The 22,529-nt window shown below is 44.7% G+C and overlaps 2 protein-coding genes across 6 annotated transcripts in view; one reads left to right on the forward strand and one right to left on the reverse strand.

The window, feature by feature from the left end:
- Positions 1-22,412, reverse strand: part of SUSD6 (sushi domain containing 6) — a 76,589-nt gene extending 54,177 nt beyond the window's left edge. For 2 of the 5 annotated variants that reach the window (XM_042869361.1, XM_042869335.1), the window contains exons 1-2: positions 22,214-22,309; positions 16,878-16,962 (exon numbers count right to left, since the gene is read on the reverse strand). The gene's annotated coding sequence lies outside the window, so the exon portion shown is untranslated. Of the gene's footprint in view, positions 1-12,659; positions 12,768-16,877; positions 16,963-22,213 lie in introns of all 5 variants that reach the window. The other 3 variants (XM_042869370.1, XM_042869352.1, XM_042869342.1) reach the window with 3 other exon arrangements.
- Positions 7,280-22,529, forward strand: part of CCDC177 (coiled-coil domain containing 177) — a 25,995-nt gene continuing 10,745 nt past the window's right edge. Inside the window, exon 1 of the mRNA XM_042862613.1 lies at positions 7,280-7,306. Coding sequence (XP_042718547.1) covers positions 7,280-7,306 — 27 coding nt within the window. The remainder of the gene's footprint in view (positions 7,307-22,529) is intronic.

Genomic DNA, 22,529 nt, shown 5'->3' on the forward strand with positions numbered 1-22,529 from the left:
CTGGGGAAACCGGGTCCTTGTACCAGAAGAGCACTGTGACTGGTAGCAGAAGCTGGGGAAAGGCACGGGGCTCCCACCTCAGCTCTGCACGGAGCTTCCCTGACTCAAGTGAGCAGCTTGTACTGGCTGCTGGGCCAAGCAATCGCTCAGGCTTCTTACTCCTAAATCCAGCTCTGACTTCAATGCACATTAGAATGTAGCAGAGATGATTTACCACGCGTTAAGATGCTCTTGATCAAAATCCTGTCCCTAAATCGGGGCTCTAAGCAGCCTGCTTTCTATGCAGATTGAGAAATGGAGAGCTGTGTGAGGGTGCTTTGCTATAGCCAAAGGCAACAGAGGCTTGCTCAGCTACAGGAAGTCAAATGAAATCAAAGTTGGAAGAAGAGGAAAAAAGGGGAAAAAGCCATACAAAGCAGGATGGCAAAAGTCAGTACTAGCTTGGGCAATCCATCCCACGTTTTCGTGCAACAGTGTGAAAAAGCTAGGAAGTGCTGCACACAGAGAGGAACCCACTTGTGCCAGCCCTGGGTCAGGAGGCAAGGCATCCAAAACTTGGAGGGCACAGGTTATTGAGCTCTCTGCCTTGCATCTCTGCCTTTTTGTTATTGTGGTGGGGTTTTTTGGTTGTTTTTTTTTTTTGTTTTTTTGTTTGGTTGGGGTTTTTTTTGTGTTTTTTTTTAGGCATTTTGCAAGTAACTATGAAGCTACAGCCACAGCCAAAAATCCTCCAGCAATTTCCTGTCTCTGGAAGAAAGGCTCCCTCACAGTGAATTGATTAAATATGAGTTACTAAAATTGGAATACAGCAAGCTACCTTAAGTCACCCACTTCATGTCTGTACCTGTAACACACAGCTCCAAGCAGACCACAAAGATCAGCTGCAAAAGCATACAGAATCACAAAACTAATACACAAAAATCAGCTGAACTGCACGACGATGGTTTACAATGCCTTTCCAAAGCAGATGATTTTCACTTTCATTTAACCAACTTTCAAGTGGGTTTTTCAAAAGCAATTCACTCAATCCCTTTATAACTGTACTCTTAAGGTTAAATTTGTTTCTCTGGCGTTGTGAGCCTGACATACAATTTAGCTTTCAGAGAATCAGCACTTCTCATCACAACCATTTGCAGCCCAAGACTTCACTGCAAAACTACAAGTTACATCTATCTGCTCCACCTCCCAGTATTACCAGTTCCCATTTCTTCTAAGGCCAAACGTTTTACATAAAAAACACACCATGATACAAATGTTAGTTCCTATAAATGCTCTGTGAGGGTAAGCAATCAGCTTGATGCACCATCAGAAACTTGTTCTGACGTCCTCTGGTATCTTTTCAGAGAAGTTGGTGGTTTACTATTTGCAGCTGCGCAGGTTTTCAACAGAAGCCCTCAACATCTTTTAAAAGCCCACTTAACAAGCCTCACTTTGCCAAAAAGCTAGCTTCCACGTGCTTTATACACATACTAGTTCACCTAAAACTGCTTAACTGGGTGATCTGAGAATGACATTTACTAGGTGCAGCAAGACTGTTGCCTCTCAGCAGCAAATTATCTTCTTTGTCTCCCTTTGTGCTTCTGGGTCTCCTTTCCTCATGAAGCAGAACCATTGTTTCACAGGCAGGGTTTGCCCAGAAGGAAGTGGGACGAGGACAAAAAGAAGCCTGCATTGCTGAAAATAAATAGCTCCATTAAGGCTCCACAGGATGCTGTAAGGCACGTTTTTTTAGGAAACCACCCTCCTTACAGTACACCACGGAGCACAATAGCTATCAGAAACTTCTTCTCCAACAGCTACATCCCCTTTCCGGGCTAGAACAGTGCAGCAGCCAGCAGCACTTTTCAGCCCTCCCACCAGCTCCAAATCACACTCCTTGCAGAGGCACTTGAAGGTAGATGCTGGGAGTCATTGCAGGGGCTGCTTTACAACACCTCAGCAAATGGAAAGAGATGTCAGTGAAACTCTATCTGACCCTTGTCAAAGGAGGGACCATCAGCCAGTAAGGACTGAGCTGAACAACTTACTTCAGGGAGACCAAGGTTAAGTTTCAGCTTCACTGCCAAGCATGACCATGCTTTATTTACATTAAAGGCACCAAGAGTCTTCACAAGTTCCTCACAAATAAACAACAAATTCTGAAGAAGTCTAGAGACTAGGAAAGGCATACCATAGAAGGAAATCTTGATACAACGGGAAAGATGAAATATGGGAATGGGGAAAAGCAGCAGCCACATGAGGGCCTTGTCATTTCAGAGCATGGTAATGCTCAATCCCCATTGCATGTTCCCTGAGTGCATACGAAGTTCAGCTTCAAGCCAGTCATCAAGAACTGGACGAAATACAGAGGGATCCCAGCTCACTTCTGCAAACATCAGCTCAGGCCTACACAAAGTACAAAAGGTTTGAGATTGGTGAAGTAGGAACTGTGCTAGTAATGCGAAAAACACTATCATAAGAGAAAGATGCACCATCTACAATCAGGCTGCCAAACTTAGCAGAGTTCTCAGAAAGCTGACAAAAAATACTGGAAAAGGGGAAAAAAAGGTATCAAGGGAACAAACCAGTCCTGAAGAGATTCAGAGAAGGAATCAAGCCAATCAACCCTTTCAAGACCACATCTGAATTGCAGGCTGGCTTGTATAGGTGATTTGTATAAGAAGCCATTTCTCAAGAATCAAAACAGAGCTTTGGAAACCTTCTGGTAAGATTTCAGCTAACCACCCAGGTAGGTAACAGTTTGTTGACTTGAGAGATGTCAGGTATATCGCAAGAAACACCAGGCTTGCTCTACTAACTTACAAGCAGTCCGCAGAGTTGAGACAAGCCTGTTACTTTGAGAAAATCAAGTTGGAAAAGATTTCTCCTGAAATTAAAAAAAAAAAAAAAAAAAGGGGCAAAAAGACTAGATAGTTTTGTGGTAGCTCCCAGCTTGTAGTTCTGTGTTTGAATACTGACACACACTTTCCAAAAGAATTGAAAGCCACATGCTTCCTTAGAGCACAATCTCCTTTGCCTTACATGGATCACACTTACAGTGGGATAAACTGTCAAATATAACAATAAAAGGTTAGACGGCATTTTAGCTGCATAACTTCTTCACACTGTGTGTAAAAGCCCTCAGTCTCTCATGCTCCTTCTTCCCCCTCTGCATATATCTCCCTCATCCCCCCCCACCCAAGGGCAGACCCTTGGCTGAAAAATCATTTGCTATCCCATTTTTTTTAAGCACGTGCTTTGTAATCTTCTTTTTTGACACATTACAGCTAATTGCTGAGACTCAGACTTGTGCCTCCCAGTATGTGCACTGGGAGAGACACAAGCAGAAAGACTGAGGCACACATTTGCTTCAGATAGATGTGGCCAGGAGAACAATACCTTCAGGAGCTCCTTCTGCCTCGTTAGCATTTGGAAGGCAATGGGAGGCACAAGTCTGAGCCTAGGAATCAGAGCACACTGTACTAGTTGCTGGATAAACTCAGGAAAAAAAAAAACAAAAAACCACCCAGCTCTGCTACAAAGACATCAAGAGCTCCCATTTCAGAACCTCTTGAATTCGAGTAACGACTGGATCCCTGTGGTCTTACTCTCACAACAGGTTCTTATGATTTAACCCCTGGAGAAAGCCAGAGCTTTTTGGTCTGCTACTAACACCCAATAAGATCCACACCACGCCTGTTCTTAATGCTCTCTTTGTTCATTACAGTGGATTCAGAGGATTGAAAAGGAAATTAAAAGGTCACTTAGATACTTGAGCTATTTCTGTCTCAGAACATGCCGATAATTTGGCTCAGAAGCAAGAATCAGAAAGTAAGTCTGCTTGGAAACAGACTTCCTTCCCTCAACTTCACATCAGTAAATATTTAACTCCCTTTTTATTTCTGTACCTACAGGCACTGACACTAGCTCGATCCTTGTTGATTTATGAAACCAGACTTATTCATAAGGTAAAGAGTAGGATTGCACATTCATTCACTGCCGTTGGCCCTTCCTCTTCACTTCCCAGCTCTTTCCCCACATCTTCAAGCTTTAACGTGGTCTCACCTCCACTTTCCCTTCTCTTTTGTTCCTTCAGATTACTACCACATCCCTCTACCCTTTCTGCACACGCTCCAATTCATGTCAGACACACCTGAGTGAACCTTCCATGTCCCTCCAGTTCCTTGTGCTACTTCCTCAGTAGAACTCATTAGCAGCATCTCCAGGACTGCTCACGACTGAAAAACTCACCCCTGGGCATACAGAAATGAGTTTGTAAGGTTTTGAGGGCAGTTACTTTGTGGATTTTCAAGGGTGCTGCGTGGCTGCATGCAGAGGTGTGGACGCATTGCTCTGCTTCACAAGGGCTGAACCGTGCTCTCTCTTCTCAGTGCAGGGCACAGAAGCGTTGCACCTCAGTAATGTAGGCTACTGTCCTCCATGGAAGAGGTCATTGCCACCCTACAGCTGTCTGCCTGACATTGTCCTAAACAACTGCAACTGGGAACATAGGAATCTCCTGCTCCAGGGAATAAGAAGCAGACTGGCTCCTTTCCAGTGCCAGATGTACTTTCAGATTGCCTGCTGCTTCTCCTGGTTTTTTTTTTTTTTTTTTTTTTTTTTTTTTTAAATTGTTCCCCAGTTTAGCCATGTTGCTTTCAGAGGGGGAACCTATGAACAATCCTATACTTCTTGCCTGGGATCAGGAAATGCTGCTGAACATGCCTTTCAGGGCTTGATGCTAAGCCAAAACGTGGCTGCAATATGGGCAACAGGCTACTGCAATGGCTGTGAGAGCCAGCTACACAGAGCAGTTGGACAGAGGACCCAAGTTCACTACTGAATTGCTCTGCCCTCAGCCCAACGTCCCCAGATGCACCTTTTCTCCCTCTGACAAATAGTTCTCTAGGTTTCAGTCTCTTACACAAATGGATATTTAACATAGTGTGGCCCACGGGCTGGCTCTGCATGACCAAATGGCCACCTTGTGGATGCCCTGTCCCTAGAGGTGTTCAAGGCCCTGGGCAGCCTGGTCTATATTAAATGGGGAGGTTGGTGGCCCTGAATGTGGCGGGGGGGAGGGGGGTGGGGGGGTGGAGATTCATGATCCTTGAGGTCCCTTCCAACCCTGGCCATTCTGTGATTCTGTGAACTGTCTGCAAGCCAGGATTTTTCCAACAGAAGCTGCTTGCAGGAATACCTTGTCAAAGAACACAGCACCCAAGGGCTTGCAGTTGCTAAGAAGCATAGCACAAACACACCAGTAGGAGCCCCCACCACAAGTAACTTATAGCCCCAACAGAAGACAGCTGGCCCCAGAGCAGTCAGTCTTCCAGAGAGGACTGCTGGTTTCTGAGCATGGACGGAAGGACAGCTTTGTATCACATCTTTCCATGGAAAGTGTTCTGCGGCAAAGCACTCAAACCCAGAGAGGATCATCCACCTGCCCCCACTTCCTTCACTGCAAGGATCAGACAGAATCGCTTCTCGAGAAGTCCATGCTTTCCCAAAGGGGGAATATCAACCCACACATTGTTGTAAGCCTTGCAAAGTGAAGCAGCAGATGATGCATCAACATACTCAGCAGAAGATCCACGCTAGGGCCTTTCTGAAATTTTGGCCAAGGTTAGATATACAGAAAAAGGGAAATAATTGTCTTACACCTGGGTAAGAAGGCAGCAGTTCACACCAGCGTTGGTTCCAGTAGCACAGGCAGAGTTCACACAGGTCAGCAAAGCAGCGCAGGCTCACAGAAAGCTTTGGATGCTGCCTCTTTCCAGTGAGGCCTCCCCAGGAATATAAAGAATGTCATTTCTGAGGAGATGAGTCACTCTCACCAGCAAGGACCAAAGTTTCTATTGGTGTTGTGTCAAGCACTTTAAACAAACAAAACTCCCATGCAAACAAAGAGAACAACTCTTCATAGTGCAATCTTCCAGTCCCTGTGTGCCAGACTGAGGGATCCTGCAGTCTGTTGGTTCTCATAGACACTCGTATGCTGCAATCCATCACCATACACCTTCTCTCCCTTACTGAACTGCTACAGTACTCAGGTAAACAAGAGGAAAAACAATTATACTGGTTGGGAAGATATTAAAAAAGGTAGCCATTTACATCCAGAAATACCCCCACTCCCTTGATAAGGCAACACTGCTCTGGTATGTTAAGTTATGCAGATTTGGAAAGAAATTGCATTCACAAATAAAATCAAACTAAAACAAGCCACCAGGAGGAAAGCGGGGTGGACCACTGATTCATACTGAAGAACAAAGTTCAGAGGCCATAAGTAACAGCACAGCAGAAGGAGAAACCATTCAGCTGAGCACACTGACACAGAATGCAGGGTTCAGTTACCATCTATGCACCCGTACACTTCAGAAACATGGCCCAAGAAGGACCATTATGCAGGTCCTTCTGTGCCCTTCATTTTTAAACGCACATTTAAAAATTCAGTGCAATTACTGATACACTGGATCTGTGCTCTTACAGCCTTCTGCAGAAAGGATAGAAAGAAAACAAAGAGAATTTGTGTAACAAAAGAAAACAGCAAGAGAGAAACATCTGCGGCTTTTACCAGGAGCACCATATGGTCTGTATCTGAGGTACAGAGAATGAGTTCATTCATATTTAAAAGCAGAAGTAATAGGTCACTACTCCCAGGACATAAGGGAAAATGGCCATGCCCCTTCCACCGTTCCAGCCCTATCCCCAAAACAGATTTGGCATTCTGAAGAACTGGTGCTGCCGGTACTCCTGCCCAGACAATCCAGCTCAGAGCACTTCATTACAAGACGCCAGAACGAGGAGATGAGAATGTCCCTTCCGAAGTTTTGTATAGCCACAACACAAGCCTGCTTTATCCAACCAGAGCTGCAGTGCTGAATGCCTAGTTTTGTCAGAGCACTGCTGTAATCTACTAATGGAGCTACGAGGTTCAGCAGCAGTACTGTGCTGACTCTCCTTCCGTCTCAACTGCTACCCTGGACCCACTGTCAGTTCCTGAAGGCTCTGCTTGTAACAGCAAACCAATAAAGGTCGTTTAGGTCTGAGCATCCAAGAACCTCTTTCTGCAACACGTTAGCAGGATGTTAGAAAGCAATGCTGCTATAACACAGACAAATCAGCTGAGAAGGTTTCTTCTTCAACAGTGCTATCCCTCTGCAAAGTTACAATACAGGATATGCAGGTCAAGCAGGACAATCTTAATGCAGTTTCACTTTAAAAAAAAATAGATCAGTAAATTTTGTCTTTGCTATGCTTTGCTTTTCTCTCTTTGTGAGCACTTAGTGATGGCTATCGCATGACTGTGAAAGCCTTTGGCAAGCAGGTAAGACTGAAGATACTGGTAAAGTCCCTCAACAGCACACAAGCTAATTCAGCTATTGGAAGAGTTCCTTGTCCCAGTTAGACCTTGCCATATTTGTTGCTTCTTTACTCTTTCTAAACCTGAACCCTCACTTGCTCTCTGAAATTCAAGTCATCACTTTGTCAATTGAGTTTTCACTGCAAGTGACGGATGGCAAAAAAGGATTAGAAGGATTTTGCAGCAGTGCTGAGCAGCCTAAGCCACAAAGAACAGCACATAAAAGCTTGCTCTGACAACTGAATGCCAGAAGTAAATAAAATGGAAAATGACAGGCCAGATTAACAAGTGCCAGCATTAGCTCCCAGGCTCATCCAGGTCACAACGCATCCCAGTGTCCCCTCTCCATCCCTTTAAAACACTCCAGTGTGAATCCTGTGCCGCCCTGAGCAATACATACCACTGTGTGTTAGCCTCTGTCCATGGAGGAGAACCTGGGCAAGAAACCCAGACATGAGCACTCCTACAAAAAGAGCAACTAACAAGTGCCTACAGCAGAGCCAAGTATTTGCTTAGATAGCCCCACGTTCTTGGTGCAGAGCTCTCATACAGACTCAAGTTCGCTGCCAAGGCAGCAAGGCTGTTTCAGATCCCCTGCAAGCAATAAGCGGAAAGCAATGCAGCAGAGCAGAGACACAGACAGCAACTGTCTGATTAACAGCCTCACTGCCAGAAAATACACGAGGGAAAAGGAATCTAATATCTGAATTTTAGCTTTTGCCAAGTCAAATGTTTACTCAGGGGTTGGTATCAGTCTCATCTTAGGACCAGAAACTTCAATCTTATGCTTATAAAAAACCCAGCTTTCGTATCGTACTTGTTTTCTCCCACTATTTGCCTCCTCACACATACACATTTCCTTTACTGGTGATCCTGTTAGAAAAAGGTACACGCTGCATCAGAGGGCAATGGAAGCAGTGTACTCCTGTGATGCAGCAGCCTCCTAGGGAACCTGAAAACAGAATGCAGGCTTCTGACTTTAAGGCCTTCTGCAACACAGGAGGTCCGTGTTAAATTATCCTTATATAAGATTTTCCATGCCATCAGAAGCCACCCACAATCGATTTTGAGCAAGATCCATAATCTAGGTTTCTTCTACGTCAAAAGGAACACCTATTGCCAGCAAAACCATCACAGAATTACATGCATTTCCAAACTTGGGGGCGGGATGGGTAGGAGGGGTGCAGAAATCAATAGCCTTGGAAATCACAATGGCCATAGCACAGTTTTAAGCAAGTCAAAAGCCACTGGGAGAGATTAAATATAGATTTCTATAACAAACACTTCTACAGTCTCTTTCCTGCCTAGTATCATTAACTCTGCTTGTGGCTAACTGTGATCAAAACCACAGCAACCTTGCTACTCTTTTCAGAAAAGGAGGCTTTTAAGGAGAAAAACAAAATTCAGGGCTTAGGGGTTTTCTGTTTGTTCATTTTTTACTATGTGGAACTTGGGATGTCCTATGCATTTTAGTATTACCTGAATCTATAGCTGCACAGTGTTCCCACTGCACTCTAGGGCACGAAAAAGCAAAACCCTGAGAACAAAGGAAGGTCAGAGCACACCAGCAGCTGTGTGAGTGACACCAATGCACGCACACAGGAGTGCAATGGCCAAAATGACTGCATATGACACCTGCCCTCTGCAAAGGGTACAGAAGGCTGAGAGGGAGAGGCTAGTACTTTATAGGGCAGAAGTCAGCTTTCACATGTTCTCTTCTGAACTCTGTTCTCAGCCCTGCAGTTCCAATATTAAATTTCACTAACAAGGGAGGAGAGGCACTATCCCTTCTTGCTTAAAAACCATTAAGTTTTGCCTCAGAAAGTCTGACTTTCGCCCTCATATTTGTCATATATATAATAATAAAAGGGTATTTTTTTCACTTGTAAATTAAAAAGGAGCTTCAGGCGTTAAAGATGCCCCCAGGCTGCTCTATCATGGTCTGAACTCATCTGAACTCCTCATTGCTTTGTTTATTATCACCGCATGTAGACTAGAAATGAAAAAGAGAAGCCAAAGCCTACAGCCCTGGAAGAAGCAGATCTATTCTGCAGGGTATCAAGAGGACTATATCTATGACAACAGGCATGCCGCCATCCACTAAAAGGAGAAAGAATCATTTACGTTCCAAATTTTTGTAATCTTGTATGAATAGATGTAAAGCAATTTTTCAGACATCGGTAGGACTTCCCAGGTAGTATTATCTACCTTGAAGTAGTTACTGCCCTTTAGGCATTCAGAAATCCCAGAGTAACAGCATTTTGGTTTGTTTTCTAAACACCAAGGGTTTGAGTTCTCCAGTCTAATGAAGTCTGAAGAGGAACCATTCCATTTGTTGCAAAAGCGGGTGAGGTCTCGCTCGGAGCTATATAGGAAGAGATGTTCAAATTCACCTTTCCCCAGAGATTCATGCAAATCTTGCTCTGTGGTATAGCCGTCACTGCATGTTTTCCATCCCAGATAAATACAGTGGTTTATTTAACGCCCACTATCACAAAGTAGCTTAGTTTTCCTTTCTAGGCCAGGTAGCAGCCCTGTATTCTCGAGTCTGGCTCCATCCCACCCTCCCACAGCCACCCACACACACAAGGTCACAGCCTCACCACACGTCACTCGGTGTGTCAGGGTGGCTGGCACAGCCCTACATAGGCAGCTGAAAACTTGGCAACCTTGCAGACAAACAGTGGAAAAAACACAATATAATGAAATCGCACACCACAGTACAAGGCATGCAGCTGCCACACATCACACCCTATTACACTGGAAATAGCCATTAATTGTAGAAGTAAATCCACGTGCAATTTTTATGCAATTAACTTTCAGCTTCTGTAATTTAGCTCTCATTCCAGAGGACTTCAGAGAAGCTTATCCTACGTTACAGAGGGTTACCTATTAAAAAAAAAAAAAATACAGCCAAGTAATCCAACTTTAAGGCTCACCACAGCAATGCCTTCTCCACAGAAATACCAGGGAAAAGAATGCACATAACCTTTTAAAACCTCAAAAGCCCAGACAGTAGCAGCCAGCTGAATATCACCTAAAACATGAAATTGAACAACAAAACTTTTGCAATCTTCTTCTGAGCCTCCTGTTGCTCTCTGGTCAGTAGCAGCGATATTTCACTGGTTAAGAACTCTGTTTCTCCTGGGGAAAGGCCTCATGAGGGACACTCACCTATTACACACAACCCAAACCATATGGAAGACACCCAGATTCTCACCTCACAATCAGATCTCCAGAATTTGAGTGCTTGCTCTGCACAGGAAGTTGGACCTACAGTACCTCCAGAGGCCCAACTTTTCACAGCCAAAGCCATTCCTCCTCCCCAGGCAGCTAAGCAACATCACCTTTGCTGACAGCTATCACCTGGGCATCAGGAGACTGTTGAGAGTTTTGTCTTCTCAAAAGCACTCAAGACCATCATCTTCCCAAAAGTAGCTTCACATAGAAGAAACAGGCTAGTTTCAATTAATTACGTTTTTCTGTGTTATTTTTTCCCCCCACATTCCTTCACCGCACACTATTGACCTTCAACTGTGATTTGTGGTCCCACCTGAGAGCAGCACCTAGCACACTGCAGATTACATTTCAGCTACAGACACACAGCCCGGGAAACTGATCTGTGGTACACAAAATCCATATGAGTTCATGCAGCATGCTGCTCTATTTCTTGAGGATGCCACAGGCTTTACTAGGCAGGAAGCACACAGAGAAGCTCAGGCAACTACTATACTACATTCATGGTACTGTATTAAGTTTCCATTAATGCTCTCTATACTAAGCACATTTCCTAGCCTTCTTCTGTTTTATTTTTCACTTGGAAGCAAGTAAAGACAGCTCTGGAGGCAGAGACTGCTTCTGTTTTCATAGGCGCTATACCTAAAGTACTCAGCATCCAATCCCCGGGTTGCAGGCAAAGCATCACATGCTGCTGAGCATACTTACCATGTACTCTATTTGCAATATTGTTACTTCCCTCCCCTGCAAAGGGGAGAGTATTTCCACGGTAGTCTTTCAAACATCACATAGAGCATAAGAACAACTACCCTCACAGTGTAAATGTGAAATGGAGTACTGAATTCATGTGCTCATCCCACTATAATTAATGAGTTAAGCCAACTTCAAAAAGCCTGCTTGAAATATCTTATCAGCTGTTCTTCAGCCTCACCCTCCTCCAAAAAAACATTGCCTCAACTTGAAAAACAGGCTGCCTTCTATGCTTACACCAAATTCTACCATCATCACATAAAACAATTGTGGCTTTGTACCCAAAGGAGACAGAGAAGAACTCAAAGATGAGAAAGTCTAAGGTAATAATGAGTCCTAGAGGAAAAAAAAAATCCATATAGAATTTAATTTTAAACTTAATATTGTTCTTTGTGTCTTGGAGGACAAAAAAATAAAGAAGCTGCACTACCCTATAAAATCCACCACCTGTGGGCATTAAACAAAATGAGCACACAGCATGAAGTTCTGAAAGTGAAGAAAGTAACTTTTCAAACTCCTTTGAGGAGCTACAGAGCACCCAGCTACAGCTGTGTAGAATTCAGGATATGCGCATACCCTTGTTAAGGCACCGTGTTACACTGCCTAAACTGAGCAGCACAACTGCTCAAAGTATTACTCCACAGAGGAATTCTGTATCCCTTTGCTGTAAGTACTAGGAGTCTACTTATTATGCCAGCTATTTAACAAACAAACAAATAAATGTACACATGAAAGAGCTGGAATTGGATATGCTTCAATCAAATGCACAATGCAGGAGGACTATACAATACCAGCTTGCTTTAGCAAATATGATTGCTTGTCAGCAAGTACCTCACAGAAAGTATATCTTCACTTCAGTAAGGCTTGACTGAAATCACATTTGGAAAGGCTGCAGTACATGCAGAATTTCATAAAAAGCAGCATTTCTGATTCAAGCCCTCTTCTTCAGTCAGCATCTACCAACGCACCAGTGCACTGCTGGAAATGGTACGAAGGACAGGGCACAGGTGTACACAACAAACAAGGCAACAGAGACTTACAAGAGGCAGCCTAGATCATTTTTGCACCCAGGCTGACAGAGTCCAGAAGAATGCAAGTGCCAACTGTTCAACATTCAGTGGCTCAAAAACTTCACTTTCTTACAACTTCAGTGTTGAGATTCTTTCAGAAGTCTTACGTTGTATACAGACTTCCTTTCCCATCCTCCTGTTCTACTGAAGACTTTATGCAGGGCAGCCTGGTTTTAGCTCAAAAAACCAAAGTTTTTCTGAAGAATCCAGGGATTCATTTAAACAAGGCAAGAGGCACTAACAGATTTCAGGTAACATACCTTTGAAACAGGAGACTTACTACAAGTTTCCACAGCCAGCTGCTTCTGAGATGAGTATTTCAAATTGATGAGTTCCTCCCAGATTCTCACTGCCATAAAACTGCCACTCTGCCAACAAAGAGGTAAGTTCTTGTCCCAGAAAGCTCTCTATGTAAGTTACATATCAATAGGTACAATGCTTAAGACAACTGTTAGTTACTTCTTATGACTCTTATGACAGATTTGCTGAACTAAAAACATGAAATTTTCATTGAAAAGGCAGACCAGAGAGGATTTGGACAAGTGAAATGAATGGCAGACCAGCTATATTGGTAATTTATTTGAACAGACACAGCAAGGACATTGCTAACACCCATTCACCAGGCTCACCTCCACTTTCACGTGACGAGCCCACACTTGTAAAAGAGAAGCAAGCCAACCTAATGCATCCCGTGTGAAGCCAGGTCTCCTCATCGCAACTCATCCTAAGGAACACACTGCCAGGAGCTCAATTCCCTTTCTCCAGTGTGAGGGGAAACATCACTGTCAGGCAGCGCTGGGTTCCAGCCTGCTGCTCAGAGGTGAGATGAGATACCTGATCATTGCCTGCTTTGACCCAAGCCCTCCCCAGATCCTAAGTTCTAGCAAGGAATGCGACTGGTTGCTAAAACAAAGAGCTGAGGGGCATCAGCCACAGGAAACAGGCTGTGGAAGGCCCCAGCCTTGCACAAAGCAAGCTGTTTATCACAAGCAACGTCAGAGCGCCTTCTGCAATGTGTTAGTTAATGATTAAGCTACGCCAATTAAGAACTCTAGCTTCTCAGCAAGGGATAAATACAGATGAAAAACTAAAACCAAAAGTCCACTCCATAGAACATTGAGGGGCATGGGAGGGAGTGGGGAAAATGCAATTGTCACATCATGGTTTAAGTGAAACAACGTTACTGTACCCAGGACGTGGTTGCTGAGGAAAGCCTGCCTTCCTACTTCTCCAAGAGCAACCTGGAGAGTCATAAGGGATAACTGGTCTTCAAATTACTGTAAACTGAAAAAAAAGTATACTGAAGGGAAAAAATACATTTAGAATCCAAGCTCCCAGTTAACAAGTAAAGAAACAGGAAGATGAAGTGGAACAGAAAGAAAATACCTGGGAAGAAAAGCAGATCAATTCTGAATATTCTGCCCTTCTTCCTTTATTTTTAGTACCAATGATGACATATGTTCCTGGACTTTCATGCTAGAGAATACTGCTTGAAAAGGAAATGCTAACCAAGAAGAGAGAAACAAAGAGCAACACCAGAAACCAAAGGAGAAACCCAGGTAGATATGAAGAGATGCACACGAGCACCAGCCCACAACCAGAGCAGACACTGCTACTACATGCACTTGGGCATGAAGCTGCCCATGGTCCAAACTGCTTTAGCAAATGGGAAACAGACATAAAAATGCAGTCTAGAGAGCACTCAAGGCCTCATGTGAAACTGAGCAGGATGTGTTCAGAAACACTTCTGCAATCCTCCTTCTGTTCCCACTTCTCGAGATAAAAATAACAGAAGAGGAATTCTGTTTTCTGTACTGCAGCTTCTTCAATCAAGTTCCCTCTCTCTGTCCCACTCACACACCCCTACACCCACACCATCATAGGATAACTGATTCATACCATAGGAGATGAACAGAATGCTGAAAAGTGATAGAACATGAAAAACCCTAAGTACAGGGCACTTGTTTGCAGGCTATGCCATGCACAAGCTAACTGAGAATATTAAAAAATAAAAATAAAAGCCAATCACACACACGCCTTTTTGTTTTCAGGTCATAAAAACCACACTCACCACCCTGAAAACGAGCATTTCCTGGGACTGAACAACTGATATGTGAATAGTGCCAAGCAAAGGCAGTTACGCCTTGCCACTAATTTGCCCATTCAAAACACTTCATACTTCTTTTATCAGTGACATATCTTCTAAAGATGGCCAATAGAATCAACCTCAGAAAAATTCCTGTTTGGTGCTTCCTGCAGCAAATGCTTCAATGCAGGCTCACTTCAGAGAGTCACACAGGCTCCTTACCTGCATACAGGCACTAGCAAAAGGTAATTCTGGGCTTTGGACTCCTGCACTAAACACCTTACATCAGTTTCCTCTGAGATGCACCTGATGAAGCCTCTCTTTCTCCTCCTCAGTGGCTTTTCTCACAATTTTTTTTTTCTTTAGTTCAACTTACCTAGACATTATACCGGTATAGCCAAAAATTATGCATTTTGAAAAGACAGCAGATTTTTATATTGTCATTTCAGGCCTTTCCAAGCCTCCATTGGAAATAAAACCCCTCCATCAAAATGAATGCTATGAGAACATTGAGCTGACATGCTGCCACGAGCTGAGCAGATGCATTCGGTTTCCATCTTCTGGGGAAGCTCTTTAGCCTGTTTAAATCCTTCCTGTCCCACTGTTACACACTGGCACTAAAGAGGGTCTCAAACCACCCTGCAGAGAGAACAGTCTCTAGTGAAAAACTGCAAACCCCCTTACAAATTCATCAGAAGGGCAGCTCAGCCAGACTCAGGCCAGATTATCCACTGAGGATTGTCACCAACTATCCCCAGGGAACCTGCTACCACAAATTGAGTGTCTCAGCTAGGAGATCTGCTTTTATAAGCACTAGGATGAGCTTCCCCTCAGCTTTGTATTGCCACGGAAAGGCTGAAGAGGCTATATCAGTACAATTCAACCCTTCCTTCGTGAGTTGCAAGACATCTTCTAACACCTCTGTCTAACCTCTCACATCAGACCCATTCAGGATCCTCACCACCATTTCCCACCCTCTGCTGCAAACAGAAGGTAGCAAAAAGGTATGGCTGTACCAGACAATTTTTTTGGTGTTATATTACACATAAAAATGTATTTCGCTCTATGCTTAGGCTTCAAAATCTCCTCTACTGCTAAACAGTTCATCTTTAGATGGGGAGGAGATCATTGGCGTAAAATAAAGCAATATGGTTTACACATACATTCCTCCTAGGAAAACTCAGAGCTCCTTGGACTCATAATCAAAAGCCCATCAGTTTATAGATGTTTAAAAATATTTGAGAAACAATATTTGTTTGCTCTGCCAACAAAGGAGGAAAGAGACAGAAAGAAAAATAAATTGCATGTATGTGCCTACTTGCATTTTTTCAGTTACACATCCCAACATGTAGCACAAGATGCCACTGTGATCAAATCCAATATATCTTGCTCCAATTAAGTTATTTTCTCACTTAAAGATATGAAAAACAAAGAAACACACACCTCCATCAAGAAACCTGTTTAACTAAAGCATACAAACACTACTCATGTGCAACCCAAAAAAAATCTCAAACGATTTAGACGACACTCCCGGTGAGAAACCTTAGAACTCACCCCTTTGCACTCAAGCTGGCAGCTGCAGGAAGCAAGGCCAGCACAGCACTTAATGCCTCATCACTGCTAGGGGACTGGAGGAAAAAAGGTGGCAGCCTGAGGAATTATCCCTGTTCTGATTAGCATCAGAACAAAGGCTCACATTAGTTCTGTCAGCAGCAGGGCTCCCCAAGAGCTCCCAGTAATAACCTTGTTGAAAGCATTAGAGGGATATTCCTCCATCCCTTCTCCATCTACATCTCATCTCTAAGAGAGAGTGTGGGGGGGAAGGGGGTGGAGCAAGGTCCAAAAAACAGCTTGATGTTTAATTCTTTGAAAGACAGAGTCTGGCACTGTCTTAGCACTAATTCTGTTCTAGCTTCTCAAGGGTAGCATCTGGGAGCAGATATGGGGAAAACAGATATGGAGAAAAAACCAACCACAAGCAGAATGCATTTTCTGTTCTTTGAAAAAGATTGAATAGTACAGGTGGCTTATCATGCAAGGTTAACTCTGGAAGGCAAGAGTTCAACAGTCTCTGTAACAAAGCCAAGAAGTGGTAATGGCATGAAGAACGCAAAAGAAAAAAAACATCCTGTGGTACACAAGCACCATAAAAAAGTCAGAGGTATCAGGAAAAAGGATGAAGCACAGTTATACAATTTTAATAAAATATTTTAGAATAGATTTCAAAAGAAGAACCAACACTAGCAGCACGTGGACATCTCATTACAGCAGGAAAAAAATACGGAAGGCAGCACATTCTGACAAGTCTGGAGAAAAATCTCTGGTATATGGACAAAACACACACATCTAAAAAGCAAAGAAATGAAAGTAACCACCTTAGCTTTCATCTTACCTGATGTTGGCAGAAGCTAGCATACAGCAGTCGTTGTTAGTACAATAGGAGTGATGATTCAGTGGTGGTAGGTTGATTTGCACACCTAGAATGCACAAAAAAAAAAAAAAAAGATAAGGGCATTACCACATAAACGAGCCACTATGCTGAGGGGAAAAAGTGTTCCATTATGTCTTTAGAACACAGGCATACAGATATGCTTCAGATACATGCATTACCTGCTGAATTCATACCTGCGTTTGAGACAAAGAATGTTCAGAACTACCCTCACACACTCCATTTGGAAATCTCAAGTATAGAAATAGAAAAGCTCTCAGTTTCAAACATAACAGAGAATTACTGCAGAAGATTTTCAGCAGAAATCAAGCTTTATGATTTTTTTGAGACAAACTTCTGAGAAGTAATTCAGAATATGCAAACTAGAACTGCACCAATTCCAGCTATCCAATACACATACTCACTTGTACAAGTGAAAAAAGCTAGGGGCCATAAATCTTGCACACTTCCCTAACAAGCATAGGAGAAAGAATATTTACTTCTTTGCATCAGAAATCAGGGGTGAATTTTAATAGTCTTACCTCTCCTATCCTTTTATTTTAGCATTAATACTGGAAGTTCAAAGACTTGAGAAGATGGCTATTAGTAAGATCACCACATAACTTTCTCCAGCTCGGTTGGAAAGCACAGCAACTGAGAACTGAGCAAGCAGAGTATCAAAAAGAAAGTAAAAGCTGTGCAGAAGAAGGAATTTCTGGCTTGCCCACTTAAAGGTCTTGCTCTTAAACATTTAAATAACACCACATTTCAGTATTTAACGACACGTTGACATTCTGACTCTCAGAATATGCAAGTCCTTCAAGACACTCATACAGCAAACCAGAAGCAGACTTGAAATGAGGTTCCCACAGCTAACGAAATGAGAAGCAAACCCAGCAAGCTTCTCTTGTCTGTTACTCAAATAGCCACATGTTTATCAAAACACACATCCCCGACTGTACAGTCCTGCCACCCATACCTACAAAGAAGCCTTTGGTGGGTCTCTATTAGCAGAGTTGTATGCATGGTTTTATAGTCTCCGCTCACAAATCCTATGATGAGTCTCCAGCATATTTTTGTTGCACATCACAGAAACAGCTTACAGTATTTCAGGATCACACAGCTCTTGAAGGAGTTGTAATTAACATCAGCACCCCTAACTAGATCTAACAACATGCCTTACAAGAGCAATCGGCACAAATGGTCTCCAACACCCAAAGGAGATTCTGGCAGATCCTACAATATAGCTGCATTAGAGCAGGCTGCCTCAGTATTGCTTAAGAGTTTGCGAAGTTATTTGCTAAGTGAAAACAAACAAACCCACAGCAACGTTAAATGGGTAAAGGACATTCCAGCGTTTCACTAATCTATACATTTAGAACTATAAATACAAGTTACAGCCCCTTTCAGAACAAGCTGCCTTAGCAACTACTGCTGGAAACCAGAGACAAGGTACACATTTATCTACTGAAAGGTCTGTGTTTTTGTACAGCATAAGAACATCACTCTCACAACATCTCACACAGAAATAAAATTATATAAAAGAAAACTATCACCAGAATCTCCCTGTTACAACTTATGCTCTCTTACAGCCCTAATGGAATTTTACTTGAAATTTTCTTTTCTCATCTTCGTTCCTGTACAAGATTCAAACTTCGGTTTGCTCAGAGACAGCTTCACTTCTAATTCACTTTACTTTAAAACCCCATTAAAGCAACGCAAGGGACAACGAGGAGCAGCAGCAAACCACAGAAACGTTTATCTACAAACTGACAGGAAAATGAGTTCAGAGAAAGCATAAACAGCGTTAAAGTTTTCAAAATGGTTCTGGATCTTTTTTTAAGCATAAGCAAAGGACAGAGACACAGAATTTTCATACCAGTTCTCTTCCAAGGAGGAAGCTAAATGTGGCTCATCTCAGCCTAGCAGGTTCAAGGGAAAGCCATCCTCATAACAAGCAAGTTTACATTGCTGGACTGAAAGCCTTTCTGGTTCGCAGCATAAATATGATGCAGTGCTCTCCTCTGCCCTGTGCTCTACCAACTCTAAAAGCTGCATTTACCTTGCCTAAAGGTTACAGCTGCAGAGGGGACAAACTCCAGTTAATGCTTGCTTGCAACAGGAAAGCAAATTTACGGCTGAGTGGGCTGGTTGCCAGGATAGCAGTTTCCCTTAGGGAATCACCAGAATGACACGAGACACATTGATCCTTTTTGCTGTGGAGAAGGTTCCCACTGCATGCTCCACTTCCAGAGCCTGTCCATTGTTCAACACTCCAGCAGAGAGAGCCATGAGGTGGGGGAAGGGGCAGCTGGAGCCAAGGGAAGAGTCCTGCACCTCTAACTTCTGGTCCCGAAGCTCCTCAGTAGTATGCAATTTCCATACACAAGTATCACTGGTTTAAAATAAGCTGGAAAGCAAACAGCAGACCAGATTGCACTGGTCTTTGGGAACCTTCAAAAGAAAAATGAGTGCACGGGTCAGCCTGGAAGCTCCAAGTTCCCAAAGAGTACTCAGTGCATTACCATCAGAAACATCCTCTTACCCTCACTATTTTCATTTTGCAAACATCCTGCTTGCAAGCTGCCCAGAGCTAGCCGGGTGAGAACATTGAGCTTCCTGTGAGAGAACACTGGTTTCCATTGCTTTGTACCAAAACAAACAGCAAACCAATGCTGGGCGCAAATATTTCTTGCTGCATACAAAAGCTCACTTCCTAGAATTTATAAAAAGCATTCTCACTGGTTAAGTTTAAGATCAACTTTCGCAACTGCTCAGCAAACAAGCCTGCTTGCAGAATGAAAGATCCGGTCTGCATAACTACAGAAAGGCAAAGCCTGGTCAACAACAGGGGTTCTGAAATACAGAGAGCGCTTCATCTGTTTCTAAATTCCTGTGTTGGGGATCAAATCGTTACATCTGAAGCAATTCCATTTGTACCCAACACAGCTTCAAAACTGAGATCAAACACGTATTGACGGCATTTTGAAAGATGTGATGTTTGTCATGATGGTTGGATAAACATAATTACGAACTACTGTACTTCTGGCAAGAGAAATCTGCTGTAACCAATACCACATTATGAGCAAACATCTTTGCTACAGATGGGATAGGGCTTCCTTTTTCCTGTCCTCAGAGATGCCTGTGTGCTTCTATTTACCTACTCCAAAAGTAGAAGGGAACCCCTGCTGCCCCTAGCCCCCCTGTTAAGCAGAGCAGGCCCAGCCCTGCCACAGAAGGCTCCCTTGCCCCCAGCTCAGCCCCCTGCTGAGGTCAGCCAGCTCCAGCAGTCCACAGGGGCTGAGGGAGACCCAGTGCCAAGTGGAATGCACGGGAAAGCAGGAGGAATGCTGGGGAATGCTTGCACGCAATTGACCTGTCATGCAGGCACTTGCGGGCTTCTCTGGGAGGAACGCAGATCAGCAAGAACAAACACAAAGGAAGAAAGGAGGGAAAAAAAGACCCAGGTTCTGGGCGCATATGTCAGACTCTACTGACCTGACAAAGGCCAGCAGTTCACATCTGTTTCTCACAAAAGCAGAACAAGTGAGAGATGTGTTCGGGTGGCAAGGAAGTGGGTAGGCACAGCATGAACAAGCACATTGATAAGAAGGAGAAGTGATGTAACAGGAACAGCCCCAGACACAGAAACCCATGTCTGCAGCTAAGGTTGCACAGCTGAGGTTAAGACTGCTGCAGATTGCTCTCACTGCAAGATAAGGCCGTTCTGCAGGCAGGAACAGAATAGCTGTAAAAAAGCGTGATCAGAAGGCAGAGCTAATCCTGTCAGAGCCGCTGCAGCGGCAGTAAGCACTGCTGGCTGTCTCCCCAGCAGCTCCTGCCAGATCGAGCAGCCGTGTCAGCCCACCTTCACCACTGCACTAAGCATAAACTCTGCCGGTAACTGCGTGCAAACTGCAGGGACTCAGCGAAGTGGGCGACCCGAGAATACCCCCGCTCTCCTCATAGACCACAGGTGGCCAATTTGCATGACAAGCAGAGAGGTGACAGAACCAGAGCCTCTGCTGCCGAGAAAGTGCAAAACCGTAAAACAGCGGCTGGGAAATGTCAGACTCCGGATGAGTGCTTTCCCAGACCTCACCAAAACATCTGCATATGAAAAAACCTTTGAAAGCAGCAACACGAGGACAACTGGATTTTCACAGCGCCTTTTAAGGTGAGGTTATAACTTCCTTATCATGTGCTACTTTGCTCTACAACGAGATGCAATGCTCCAACAGCGTGCAGCAACGAGAAACCCCTTAGATTTTACCAAGTTTGCTAGATGAGGTGACAGCTCCTCCAGCCACGTAAAGGCTCCCCTCTACAGAAACAAGCCTTCCTACCGTCAGCAGCACTCTGTCTCCCGGCCGTTTGTAAAACACCCGTTTACATAACAGGACAAATGGATCGTGGAGGGCAGATGAATCTCCAAACAGGAGAGAAGTTTATGTCCTTCTCAAAGTTTTGCTCGTTATCAGAAGTCACAAAAAGACAGGTGCCACAGCAGCAGTCGACCACAGAACCCTGCGCTGAAATAAAGGGACAGACACACCGTGGCACATAACGAAGAGCCGGCAGAAGGGCAGAGATTTACGATAAGACACCTGAGGAGGAGTTGAAGAATGAAATCAGCGATAAACCACAGCCACAGAAGCACCGATCCTCACGGCATCGGCGTTTAATATGCAAACCGCCCTGTGCTGAGGCATTTCGCCTCTCTTTGATGTACGCAGACAAGTTCTAACTGGAGGTGCAGGACGGGAGAGTCCCCTCCGCCCATTATCTCTGCTGCCTATCGCTGCTCCTGCACAGAGGGGAAAAAGAGACAGAACAACAAGGAAAAAAAGTGTGAAAAAATCGTTATTACTGCAGGGGAGAGGCAGCGTACTGCCGACTGTGAGGCAGGGCGCGGGCGGCAGGCTGCTGCCCGGTGTCTGCAGCCCAGCAGAACAGAGAGACGAGCTGAAGGCAGGGCACACAGCAAAGGCGTTCCGAAGGCGCGGTAGGAATCGCGGAGCTCGCAGCCCCCTCCGAGGAACTTTCGCTCCCATTGTTCTCACAGAGCAGCCCCAGAAAGCTCCGGGCTCGCGGTGACAATGCGTGCCGCTGCCAGGAGCAGCACCATTACATAACAGCGCCGACGGGAACACGCACAAAGGCACAGGGAGAGGCGGGCGGGCAGACGGCTGCCCTCCTTCCCCGACCCGCCGAGCTCCCGAACACCGCCGGCATAACTCCGGCACCCTCCCACCCTCCTCCGCCTCCCGCACCGCGATCGGCTCACACACGACACAAACCTCGCCAACTACCGTATTTACGCGAACCCACCGCCGACCAGACCCGACGCACCACCGCACTTTTTCACCTCTTCCTCCCGTCGCCTCTCCCTCCCGGGTGCGCCTCCCACACCCCGCCCCCCGGTTCCCGCCTTCTCCTTTCGGCTGCTCACCGGCCGGAGGGGCGGCGGGGCGCGGGCAACGGTGCGGCAGCGCGGGGCTGAAGGTCGGCGGCCTCGCGCCCCGGCCGGCGCCGCCGTCTTGCCCGCCCCCAACAGCCCGCGCGCCCCTCTCCACCCCCTCCCCAGCGCCCTGCTGGCCGGAGGCGCGCGGGGCG

The sequence above is a fragment of the Lagopus leucura genome, unplaced genomic scaffold (genome assembly GCF_019238085.1).
Source record: "Lagopus leucura isolate 7727_CA_CO unplaced genomic scaffold, USGS_WTPT01 Super-Scaffold_1, whole genome shotgun sequence".
NCBI lineage: Eukaryota > Metazoa > Chordata > Aves > Galliformes > Phasianidae > Lagopus > Lagopus leucura.